Source organism: Felis catus, chromosome A2, assembly GCF_018350175.1.
Source record: "Felis catus isolate Fca126 chromosome A2, F.catus_Fca126_mat1.0, whole genome shotgun sequence".
In the NCBI taxonomy this organism is placed as follows: domain Eukaryota; kingdom Metazoa; phylum Chordata; class Mammalia; order Carnivora; family Felidae; genus Felis; species Felis catus.
Genome location: NC_058369.1, coordinates 6317859 through 6330040, shown reverse-complemented (window position 1 = coordinate 6330040; position 12182 = coordinate 6317859). Strand labels below are relative to the sequence as shown.

Sequence of the window (12182 nt, the reverse complement as noted above, 5' to 3'; positions counted from 1 at the left end):
GGAGCCCACACACTCCACCTGCTGAGCCAGCCGGGCACCCCGAGGGGATTTTCTAAGTAAAATCCCGATCCAGAATTCCTGTCCCTCCAAACAGGGCCAGCTGGCTTCCCTCAGTTCTTTAGCCTGCTTCCTGGAACATTCTATCACCCTTGATTCTAATGGCTGGGTTAAACCATCCCTCCTATCCAACTAGCTCCGGGAGGGCAGGGACGGACTGTGTGACTGCATCTAACACAACCATCTTCCCCCCCAGAGGAAGAGCCCTGAGTCCCGAAATAGGAAAACAACCACTAACATAAGATCGCTTCCACTGATCCAGGGTTTGCGATGTGTCCACACCACCTCGTACCCACACAGCAAGTAATCCTACAAGAAGGCAGCATTACACCCATTTTACAGATGGGAAAACTGAGGCCACAAGAGGGGCTGGAACTTGCCCGAGGTCACGCTGAGTTAATACAAGTCATACCAGGGAGGCAACCCTTTGACTAAGGCTTTTCTACTCAGGAGCCATCTGCCCTGCCATTTATTTGCTACTTTGTTTGATGCCCGTCTCCTTTCCTACCTGATGAAATGGAACCAGGGAAACAACACGCTTAAAGTTGCTCTGGCGGGCTGTGGCTTACTAATGATACGAGATAAGGAACTATTCACATGTTGAAGTTTATCCGTGTACGATCCAAATCTGCACCTTGTAAGCCCTTCTGCAGAGTGGGCATTCCGGGGACATCTCGCCTCTGAGTCTGACTGGGGGAGCTCATCCCCCCCCACACCCCACCCCGGTGGCCGGAGGCCCAGGCTCCTCAGAAGCCATGAGCAAGAGCCTGGATTAATCGCCTCCTCTCTGGGGCGTCAGGCCCAGCATACACTGTTCAGTCGGATGCCTGGAAAGGCCCCCGTTTGGGCTGGCTCCCACCTTTTCTCACCCGGGCAATGTTGGAGGAAAGAGGTTTCGAAGCAAAGGATGAGGCACCCCCCCTCCCCCCCCCCCCCCCCCGTCTCCCTCAGGGTACCTGCTGCTGGGAGCTAGGACAGCCTGTGCCACAACTGCCCATCACCCCTGCCACCCCCAGCCCTGGCCACAATCCCACTTCTGCCTCCGGTGAGGGAGGCCAGATGCAGAGGAGGGGGAGGGGGCCCGGCCCGGGCCAAGAGACTGTCCTGACATGCTTCTGTTTACAGAAGGAGAAAAACCAGAGACACGAGGAAACCTTTCGGGCAGTGGCAGGGGAGATGGGAGTCCGTAGAGGTTGTCCAGCCACCACGGATGGGACTGGAGTGATTTGGGGAAAGGGGAGACCCGCGAGGAGGTTGCAGGAAGGGGAGGGGCGCCCGGGGCCAGCCGCAGCCAGAGACGGGAGAAGTGGGAGAAGAAGAGGGAGCCTGGCGTATGAAGGACAGAGGGAGGAAGTGGAGGCAGAGAAGGAACGGCCGGGGAGGGGAGGACAAAGATCAGCGGGTCCAAAGGGAAGATTCAAGGAAAAGGGAGGCCGTGCGAGCCGTATGGAGGGTGTTCCAGAAGTCAAACCCAGGATACCTCCTGCTCCCAAAAGAATTAAAAGCGGGGACAGGGGCTCCAACAGATCTGCACGCCTGCGTTCCCAGCAGCGTGCCTCACAACAGCCAGATGGTGGAGACAACAGGGTGTCCATCGCGGGATGAATGGGACACAACATGTGGTTTTGCCGACATCCATACAGGGCTGTCCTTCCAGACAATGGAAGGGTTTTTTTTTTTTTTTTAAGTTTTTTTTTTTTTTTAATTTTTTTTTTCAACGTTTTTTATTTATTTTTGGGACAGAGAGAGACAGAGCATGAACGGGGGAGGGGCAGAGAGAGAGGGAGACACAGAATCGGAAACAGGCTCCAGGCTCCGAGCCATCAGCCCAGAGCCCGATGCGGGGCTCGAACTCACGGACTGCGAGATCGTGACCTGGCTGAAGTCGGACGCTTAACCGACTGCGCCACCCAGGCGCCCTTTATTTATTTATTTTGAGAGAGAGAGAGAGTGCATGCCAGCAGGGGAGGGACAGAGAGAGAGGGAGAGAGAGAGAATCCCAAGCAGGCTCCACACTGTCGGCCTAGGGCCCGACACAGGGGCTCGAACTCACGAACCGTGAGATCACGACCTGAGCCGAAACCAAGAGCTGAATGTGTAACTGACTGAGCCACCCAGGTGCCCCAGACAACAGAATGTTATTCAGCCTTAAAAAGGAATGAAATTCTGATACATGCTAGAATACGGATACACTTGAAAACATTAGGCTAAGTGAAATAAACCAGACACGAAAGGACAAATATTGTACGATTCCACTTACTTGAGGTCCCCAGGCTAGGCAGATTCATAGACAGGCAGCAGATTAGAAGCTACCCGGTACCTGAGTGTCACCGAGCTGCACGCTTAAAAATGATGACAATGGCAAATTTTACGTCATGTCTACCTTACCACAAGAAAAAGAAGGAGGAAGGGGTAAAAACCGTGGAGAGCTCCAGGCAGGTGAGGTCGGCGGGAAAAGCCAGACCCTGCAAAGCTCCTCTTTCCAGGTATTTTCAATTTTGAATTGGAAGCTTCCCCGAAAATACCCCAAACCAGGCAATAGCAGGCCCCCCCCTGCTCTCCCTCTCCTGGTAGAGGACTGGCCCTGCCTGACCAAATGGTCCAGAGTTAGGGTTGTAAGGCTGAGGAAACCAAATCAGAGGACACCCAGTTAGATTTGAGTGTCAAATATTACGATGCTTTGGAATATACTTATCCTAAAAAAAAATACTTGGGGTTTATCTGAGATTGAAATATAACTGAGTGCCTTGTATTTTATGTGGCAATACTATCCTTGGGGACCTCTTCTTTTTAAGCACATCTATTAACATCTCCATCCATCTTTTTATCTATTTATTTGTTTGTTTGTTTATTTATTTATTTTAAAGTAATCTCTACGCCCAACCTGGGGCTTGAACTCACAACTCTGAGATCAAGCGGCACATGCTTTACCAACTGAGCCAGCCGGGCGCCCTCCTGGGGGACTTGCGTGGAGTCCATGAAGGGGGCCGTGTTCCCTCGTGGCCCCTTCAGGCCACCAGCTGGGACAGTGTCTCACAGGCTGCCTGAGACCACATAGATGCCTGGGGCCATGCTCAGCATTGGCTTTGCAGGAAGCAGTGGGGAGAAGCCCACCCATCCACCCACCTAGCCACCAAACCCCGTCTGAGGACACTCCTAACAAAAGTCTGGACAAGGAAAGTCTCTGTGCCACAGGTCCTGACAGCCCAGGGGAGGGACGCCTTACGTCTTACGTAGCCTTGAGGAGTCAGGAAGGCAGCCTGAGGACACGCCCAAGCTGGCTTTTGAAGGATGAATAGGAGTTTGCCAGGCCAACCGTAGGTGGGCTAGGAGAACAGGTTTTCCAAGGAGAAGAAAAGGCAAGTTCCCTGGCTGGGGGAAAAAATGGCAGATAGAATGATTGGGAAGGAGAGAGAGAAGAGAAAAGGGACTGGGGCAAGGAGAGAGAAGCATAAGAAAGAGCAGAGGGCTTGGATCCAAACAGACCTGAGTTTGAGTCTGGCCGTGTGTGTGATCCAGGGCGAGTCTTTGTTCCTCCCTGAGCCTCAGTCTCCTGATCTGGAAAGTGGGACAACAATGCCCCCTGGTGGAGCTGCTGCGGCATTAGTGACAATGCAGGTTTAGTTCGGGATGACTGTGTGGGGAGCACCGAAGGCTGGCACATCGTCGTCCACTTCTGTGTATCTTCTGCGTCTCACGGGGCCTGGCACGCCGCTGCCTCGCGGGTGGGTGGGTGGCAGCTTGAGGCTGCCGAGGGGGCTGGCCCCGGAGCCTTTGGTAATGTGCCCCCCTGGGCTTCTCCCTGTCAGAGAGGGGAAGGTGTTGGCTGGAGCACTCCAGACCCTGAGGGAGCAGGGCCAGAAATAGGGGACGGGAGTGAGGTGAGTCATACAAGCACAGGGTCCAGTACTGTCATGATTTAACATTTTGATCATCTGTCCATCGTGACTCTTTGCACGACTCTTGACATTTTATTTATTTTTGTTATTTTTATTGTGTATTTATTTTTTGAGAGACACACACACACACACACACACCGAGTGTGAACAGAGGACGGGCAGAGAGAGAGAGAGAGAGAGAGAGACACAGAATCCCAAGCAGGCTCCAGGCTCCGAGCTGTCAGCCCAGAGCCCAACATGGGGCTCGAACCCACGAACCGAGGGATCATGACCTGAGCCGAAGTCGGACGCTGAGCCACCCAGGCACCCCTGACTCTTGACTTTAAAAATGTATAGATTATACTAACCTGATTTTTCTGGATTCCTGAGTTTGAGGGCCCCCCCCGCTTTGATTTTGTGCCTGAGGCAAGGTCCTCACCTGCTACACCCTAGCCTGGGCCTGGGACGGACACTTGGGGTCCAACAGACCTATGAGGAGATGTACCAAGCACCCCAGGGACAAGGCAGGGAGCCCCAGCGCTGCATGAAATTCTGCCCTTAGCGCCAAGGATGACTTATCTGTGTGCTGCCCTTTTACAAACTGCATTCGAAGACATTAAACACGGTGGGGGGGGGGGGGAGGCAGAGCAGAGATTATTACCCCCTTTTATAAGCCCATGGGAGGGAAACCCAGCGAGCAAGGTGGAGTCAGGGCTAGAGGTCCCGACTTCCAGCCCCTTTTTTGGGATGAGGCCCTGAAGGCCCAGGTTAGACAGATCGCCTGGGGGGGACATTCCACCCCACCTGGGGGGGGGGGTGATGGGCAGGGGCCTCTGGCACCCGTGGTCAACGCCCTCTTCCCCTCCCACACGGGTCTCCAGGAGGATGGCCTTCTAGGACAGCTCAGCGACAGCGCCGAGGACCTCAGCTTGGACTTGGGGGCCCTTCAGGGCAGCGAGTATCTCCAGGACCTGGGCCTTGGGGCCTTTTCCCACAGCCAGCCTGGGGAGGCCAGGGACAGCGGCCCCCCCAGTGAAGAGGCCGGAGGAGATTCGCCCTTCTCCAGCTCGGCAGAGTCCCAGGGCGGGCCTCGGAGACGCAGCTGGGAAAGGTCTCGGAGCTGCTCCGAGAGCTGGCAGAGGTCAGGCTTCCGTGACGCGCCCCCAGGACAGGGCGGGGCCTCGCCCCTGCAATCTGCAGGGGGGCGGGGCGGTGTCTGCAGTGTCCGCGGAGGCAGCCCCAAAGACCCGCTCCCCGGACACACATGCGTCCCGCACACAGAGCCTGTGAGGGCGGACGAGCCCGCGTGCCCGCTGAATAAACACGCACGACCCCGAGACGAAGACCGTAGGCTCGCGCGGCAGGTGCACACACCGCCCGTGCGCACCGAGCGTACTCGCCTGCAGGCGTCCGTGCTCGCCCCGCTCCAGCCCCTACATAAAAGCCTAAATGTGTGACGTGCCACTGGTCGTGCACGTATGCACCAAGCCACGGATGACTCGTGATTGGAACACAGACGTGTGCTTGACTCCACACACAGCAGCAGCCCCACACAGTGGCGGGGGGCTTTGACCGCCCCCTCACCCCGCACCTGCCTCCCTCAACCCCTCCCAAGTCACCGCAAACAGACATCCGGTCTGGGTAAACATGATGTGTCCTCCGTGCAAAGGTGTGGACCTACCTGCAAAGTCCCCAGCAAGGCTCCCCGACCTCTCCTCCCATATGGGGAGACTGAACACCTCCCTATACCCTGACCACTCCTCCCTGCCCCCCCCCCCCCCCCCCCCCCCCCCCCCCCCCCCCCCCCCGGGAAGGATGGCCCACAGGTCCCCCCAAGCCCCTGGATGTGGAGCTGGGGAAACAGCCTTGTGGAGAACACACACTGAAGCCCTGTCTTCCTCTCTTCTTCTACCAGGCTCAGCCTCGAGGCCGCGGCTGTGAACGAGGGGCCCTGTCTCCCTCGGACGCTGGCTAGCCTTGCTCTGAACTTGCCGGGAGAGGATCTGCAGGCCTGGACCCAACAGTGTCTGTCTGGGGGTGGGACCCCAGCAGAGCACCCAGGCAAGGTGGGTGCAACCCATGACCACCCTCGGGACCACAGCTCGGGACCCAGGAGCCAGCGCGGCGGGTGGGAGGGAAGAGGTTCCTTACCTGCAGCTAGTGGGACTTACCTGTCACAGCGGGGTTGTTCATGGGGCCGCCCATAACCGGGGAGTCACTGAGTCCTGAGATTCCAGCCCAGGCCTGAGCGTTCTTCATTGGGGTGGGGTCCACAGTAGGGGATCCTCGCTCACAAGTCTAACCCATGGTCTGGGAGGCTGAGGGGATGTCTCTGCATCTTTGCAGCTGGAAGGAAGCCCCGTCGGTGACCGGGTAGATCTCGTCTCAGGTCTGGGACTCCAGCCTTGGGGCTGTAGCCTGTGGCTGAGGCACCTTTGGCCAGGACCATGACCTGGGGAGAAATCCCTGATGGGCTGACATCTGGAGCTCAGAGTTCGGGGCTCCAGCCCTCGGCTGCTGCTGCGGGGATCTATCCCTGTGCCCGGTGGCCGAGGCAAGCTCCCGCCCACGGCTGGAGGATGGGGCTAGGGACCCTCCATCTGGGGAGCTGGCCTGCAGTCCAGGCTGCCTCCCTGGCTTATCGAGATGCCTATTCCCCACAGGAATGTGACAGCCCTGAGAAAAGAGTGAGGTCACGGTCGGTTCCCGTGTCCTTTGATGAGATCAGCTCCCTGGAAATCTCTCCGGCTTTGGAGGTGCCCACTCCTGCTGTTCAAGGTAGCCCAGCCTGGGGGGTTCCCTCATTGAAACCAAGAAGGGTAGGGGGGTTCTGCTCGGGGACTCCCTGGATGGGACCCCAGTTGGGCCTGAGAGTTTGGGAAAGGGCTGCTGGTGGAGGGGGCTTAGGGGCAGGAACTGGGGCCCTACTCCTTGTGGGGGGTGGGGCAGAGGGGGAGAGGCCTCCGGCATCTGCCCCATCCTTCTGGGCCTCCAGCCAGAGTGGACCGCACCACCTCAATGCCCTCGCTCACCTAGGGCTCTTCTGTCTCTGCCTCTGTCCCCTCCGTCTCCCTCGTTATCTCTGAATCTCTGTCCTAAGAGCCTGTGTCTCTCTGCTGTCGGATAGACCCGAAGCCTAAACCCAAAACTACCACTTTTCTTTTTTTTTATTTTATTTTTTTTTAATGTTTATTTATTTTGGGAAGAGAGACAGAGACAGAGACAGAGAGAGACAGAGCACAAGCAGGGGAGGGGCAGAGAGAGAGGGAGACACAGAAACCGAAGGAGGTTCCAGGCTCTGAGCTGGCAGCACAGAGCCCGACGCGGGGCTCGAACCCACAAACCACAAGATCTACTGCTTGCTAGAAATCTCTGAGCCCTTGTGGCTTTCTCTGTAAGAAGGAAGCAATGAGCATATCTCCGGGGGGCTACCTGGGGCTTCACTGAGCATACCTGTGCACAGCACTTGGCATACAGTAAGCACTCCTGAGACATGGTGCGGGGGCGGGGGGGGGGCGGGGAGGGAGGGACAGGGGTGCGCTTCCAACACTGGATCTCTGCCCCCTTGGTGCCTCCCCTCCCCGAGTGGCAAGCCCCCTCTGGACGGTCTCCAGTTCCGCAGGGATGGGTCAGAGGGGGTCCACACAGGGCCGGCCTGCCCCAGAGCCCCCTGACACCTATGCCTCCTGGGGTGGGGGCCGCTTCCAGGCCTGGAGCCGCCGGAGCTGGAGTGCATGGAAAAGGACCACGTGGAACCGGATCACGTGTGAGTGTCTGCCTCGCGGTGGGGAGGGGACCCCCAGGGGACCGCCAAGGGGCCAAGGCGGGGGTCCCTCCCGAGCCCCCCCCGCGACCTCGGTCTTCTCTCCCACCCCATCCCTCTCCCAGAGGAGAGACCCAGGCCCCTCAGAAAGGTTCTCACTATGGCATCAGGGGAGGGGCTGAGCCTCCCGGGCAGGGGCTGGATGGGGACCTGGGGACCGGCTGGGCAGTCACAGCGCGTCTTGGGGGATGTGTCTACAACCAGGGCGACGGTGCGCTGTTTTTACACACTTCCCCCGCCCCCTACCCCAGGCTGATTGTCCAGAAGGTGCTTCAGGAACTTCGCCAGTACCACGGGTGAGTGGGAAGGGGGACACGTGTCAGGGAACGGGGCTGGGAAGACAGACCAGACGTGAAGGACAGTGTGGGGAGAAAGCCTGCGGGGACAGGTGTGGACAAGACGGGGAGATAGGGGAGAAAACAGGGATGGGAGAGGTGGGGGGAGGAATGCACGTGGGAAAGGACAGGGGACATGAGGGGGGCGGGGGGACCCAGCCCAGAAGGTGCCTGTACACAAATGAGAAACGATGCTTCTTTCCCAAGACACTGCCATTTGCTAGAAAGTCTTCCTGACGTGCTGATTTTGTTTGGCCGAGAGGTGTTACCCCCCCCCCCCCCCGCTGGGAAACCAGTCACAGTGACCGCGGATAGAGCCCACAGTGGGAGGGATGGTGGGGTCCTGGATGTGGCTCCGGGGCACCGGAAGGTGGGGGTGGGGGGAGAGGCAGGAGATGGGACATCTGGGGAAGGAGGGCGTGCCGACCCACGCGTCTGTCCCCTCTGACCCTGCAGGGCCCGACAGAGGGCTCGCTTGTCAGTGAGCCCCGGAGAAGCCCACTCAAACCTCACCTGGTTTGAGTTCCTGTCTGAGTAAGTTTGCCAGTGGGAGTCTCGGGCTGGGGCCCCGCCCTGGCTTTGCGCACGTCTACCAGTGGCCCTCTGTGCAGGACCCTAAGCTGGGGGCGGGAGGTGGGGTCCCCCCCCCCGCCATCCTCTCACTGGAACTGCCAGGGCAACGATAGAGGTAGGGGCTGGGGAGGCGCCTCATACACCTTGGAGGGCAGAGGAGGACTTCCGGGAGGAGGCGACGGCTTGAGCTGGCTTCCGATGGAAGAGTAGGGGTTCACCAACACATGGGGAGGAGGACGGGGGCAAGAAAGGGGTGCCTTCCCGGGGAACGGAAAGGCCTAAGGAATGGTGTCAGGGTGGGGCTGGGAAGAGGGAAGGTGAGGGAAGTCAGCAGGGGTCAGATCACCTCTGTGACTCTGGAGCACCGCTCTCTGGTGATTGGTAATGGCGAGCACAGACTGCGCTGGGGGGAGGGCAGGGTCTGCAGACTGGAGGTGTGGATCTCCCTCCAGTGGATAGATTCCGCAGGGGCTGAGTTTGTTTGCTGCCGACTCAATAAATAACGTTGATCCTTGAACAACACGGGTTTGAACTGCGTGGGTCCACTTATCTGTGGATTTTTTTCAATAAATACTTGTACAGGACCCTAAATGTATTTTCTCTTCCTTATGATTTTCTTTAAAAAAAAAAAAAAAAAAACGTTTATTTATTTTCGAGAGAGAGAAAGCGAGTGGGGAAGGGCAGAGATAGAGAGGGAGACAGGGAATCCGCGCAGAGCCCCACGCAGGGCTCGAACCCGCGAACCGCAAGATCATGACTTGAACTGAAATCAAGAGTCGGACGCTTAACCGACTGAGCCACCCAGGCACCCCTCTTCCTTGTGATTTTTGTTGTAACATCTTCTTTTCTCTAGCTTGCCTTATTAGCACACAGTACCTAATACCCATAACACATAAAAAATGTGTTAATTGACAGTTTACGTTTTCAGTAGCTAAGTTGTGGGGGAGTCAGAAGTTATATATGGATTTTTGACTGTGCAGGGGGTTGGCGCCCCAACCTCTGCGTTGTTCAAGGGTCAACTGTATTCATTAAATGAGGGGGTGCCGGTAATCCAGGAGAGGCGTGACAGTGAACCGGGGCTGGGATGTAAGGGGGAAGAGGCGAGCAGGATTTGAGAGATACCCCAAAGGAAGAATGGGCACGATTTGTAGGCTGATCAGAAGGTGGGGTCGCAGGTGAATAGCAGGGAGGAGGCAGAAATGGACAGAGCCAAGATTTCCAGCCTGGGCCCGCTGAGGGACCCCAAGCTTGAGACCATGTCGCAGTCCCCTCTGTGAACCCGGTACCCCCATCTCCTGGAACTTGGTAACCATCTGTGTTTGTTGAGTGAATAAGTGATTGAGAGGAGGGAGGAGAGAGTGCGGGGACCACAGAAGAAGCGAAACAGGACGAGGGGGCCGCAGGGGACAAATTCCACGTGGGGTCCAGGAGCGACCTGGGCCTGCCGCCCCTCCCTGTTCATCTTTCCACCCCTTAGGAGCGAAGACAGCGCCAGAAGGATTGAGCGGAGTGACAGGAGCACCAGGGTGAAACGCAGACTGAGCTCCCTCCGCTGTAGAGTCACCAGACAGAAGGAGAAGGTCAGGGGGCGCCGGACCGGGGTGGGGGTGGGTACCCCGTCCACCTTCTCCACATTGTCAGGTTGCCCCTGGCCCTGGAGCCCGGTGACGCCAGGGAGATCCGAATGCGCGGGGCGTTCTGAGGTTCGCTTCTGTCCCCCACAGGGGAAGAGCCCAGCACAACCAAAGGACAAGAGTCAGGATGCTAGAGAGAGGAAGGAATGCATCCACGGGCACCAGCTGGCCCAGGGGACGTTCGTCGGCCACTCCAGCTGTCCCCTGTGCAACAAACCCTTCCTGAGCTCTGGTGAGTCCGGTGGCCCCGCCCAACCCTCCGGATGGCAGCCAGTCTCTCAACTTTACTGCCTCTAAATCTCTCTCTCGTGGCCTCCTGTGCTGGTTACTCCCTCAGCCCACTTCACCCCTGCCAAGGGGAGGCTCCCTGGAGAGCACCGGGGCCCTAGGGGCAGGGACCCTGTGGTTACCTCGGCTTTTTGTCGTTGCAAAAATCCTCTGGCAAAATTCTGACTCAGGCGGTGGGTTAGCTAGGGCTGCCTGACAAAACACCACGATCTGGATGGTTCGAACAAACAGAATTGTACAGCAGACGCTTGAACAACGTGGAGGTTAGGGACGCTGACCGTCCCACCCCACCCCCACTCTGCAGAGTCTATATACAACTCTTAGCAGTATTTTGGCACAACAAACTAACTCCTCCTACCCCTCCAGAGGGGGTGAGTAGCCCCTTTTCCCCCTCCTGGGACTTTCAGTTTAATTTTCTATTAATTTTTAAATCTTCGTTTATTTTTGAGAGGGAGAGAGTGTGTGTGCGAGCGGGGGAGGATCAGAGAGGGGGACAGAGGATCCGAAGCGGGCTCTGCACTGACAGCAGAGAGCCCGATGCGGGGCTCGAACTCACGAACCTCTAGATCATGACCTGAGCCTGAGTCCAACGCTCAAGCAACTGAGCCCTCCAGGTGTCCCTAGACTTTTAATTTTAGAATCACAGAAAAGTGGAGAGAGCAGAGAGGGTCGCTTTCTAACTTTTCTCCCGGTTCCTGCCATGTTAGCATCACCTGTGACCACAGTACATTTGTCATAACTTAGGAACCAACATTGGTGCAGTAAGTTTTAAAGGGTTTTTAAAAAATGTTTATTTATTTTTGAGAGAGAGAGAGAGAGAGAGAGAGAGCGAGAGAGAGCATGAGTGGGGGAGGGGCAGAGAGACAGAATCGGAAGCAGGCTCCGGGCTCCAAGCTGTCAGCACAGAGCCGGATGTGGGGCCTGAACCCATGAACCAGGAGATCATGGTCTGAGCCGAAGTTGGACGCTTAACCCACTGAGCCACCCGGGCTCCCGGGGGCAGTATTATTCATCAAACTAGATTTTCCTCAGATTTCACCAGATTTCTTCTTCCACTCAGGTTCTCTCCGTTTCGGGACCCAACTCAGAATACTGTATTATCTTTAGTCATCCCGTCTCCCTAGTTTCTCTGGTCTGTGAAGTTTCCTCAGTCTTTCTGTATTGCTCGTGACCTTCACGGTCTTGAGAAGTATCAGCCGGGTTTCTAGTACGATGTCCCCCATCTGGGTGTGTCCCATGCTTTCTCATAATTAGGGTTATAGGCTCAGGAACCTTCTTGCCTCCTCCTATCAGGGGATAAGTGCTATCAACATAACACCCCTGAGGATATTAACCTTCACCCCCTGGTTAAGGTTACACCTGCCAGGTGACTATCTTTTCCCTTTCCCTACTCTGTGCTTTGGCAACAAGTAACTCAATGCAGCATACTCTCAGGATGGCGGGAATCAAGGTCTGCCTCCTGGAGACAATTTTCAGGACCGATCTTTGAGATCACAGAAGATTCGAGTTTGTGTAAAGGAAAATACGTGGGGTGCCCTTAGCATGGTGCCTGGTACGTAGGGGTACGTAGCGTCCATCATCATCACCCTCTATC

The 12182-nt window shown here is 56.8% G+C and overlaps 1 protein-coding gene across 1 annotated transcript in view; it reads left to right on the top strand.

The window, feature by feature from the left end:
• Positions 1–12182, top strand: part of ARHGEF18 (Rho/Rac guanine nucleotide exchange factor 18) — an 85384-nt gene that overhangs the window by 15109 nt on the left and 58093 nt on the right. The window contains exons 3-10 of the mRNA XM_045053098.1: positions 4817–5076; positions 5851–6001; positions 6599–6713; positions 7644–7701; positions 8010–8054; positions 8550–8627; positions 10144–10246; positions 10391–10532. Of these exons, the coding sequence (XP_044909033.1) occupies positions 4817–5076; positions 5851–6001; positions 6599–6713; positions 7644–7701; positions 8010–8054; positions 8550–8627; positions 10144–10246; positions 10391–10532 (952 nt within the window). The remainder of the gene's footprint in view (positions 1–4816; positions 5077–5850; positions 6002–6598; positions 6714–7643; positions 7702–8009; positions 8055–8549; positions 8628–10143; positions 10247–10390; positions 10533–12182) is intronic.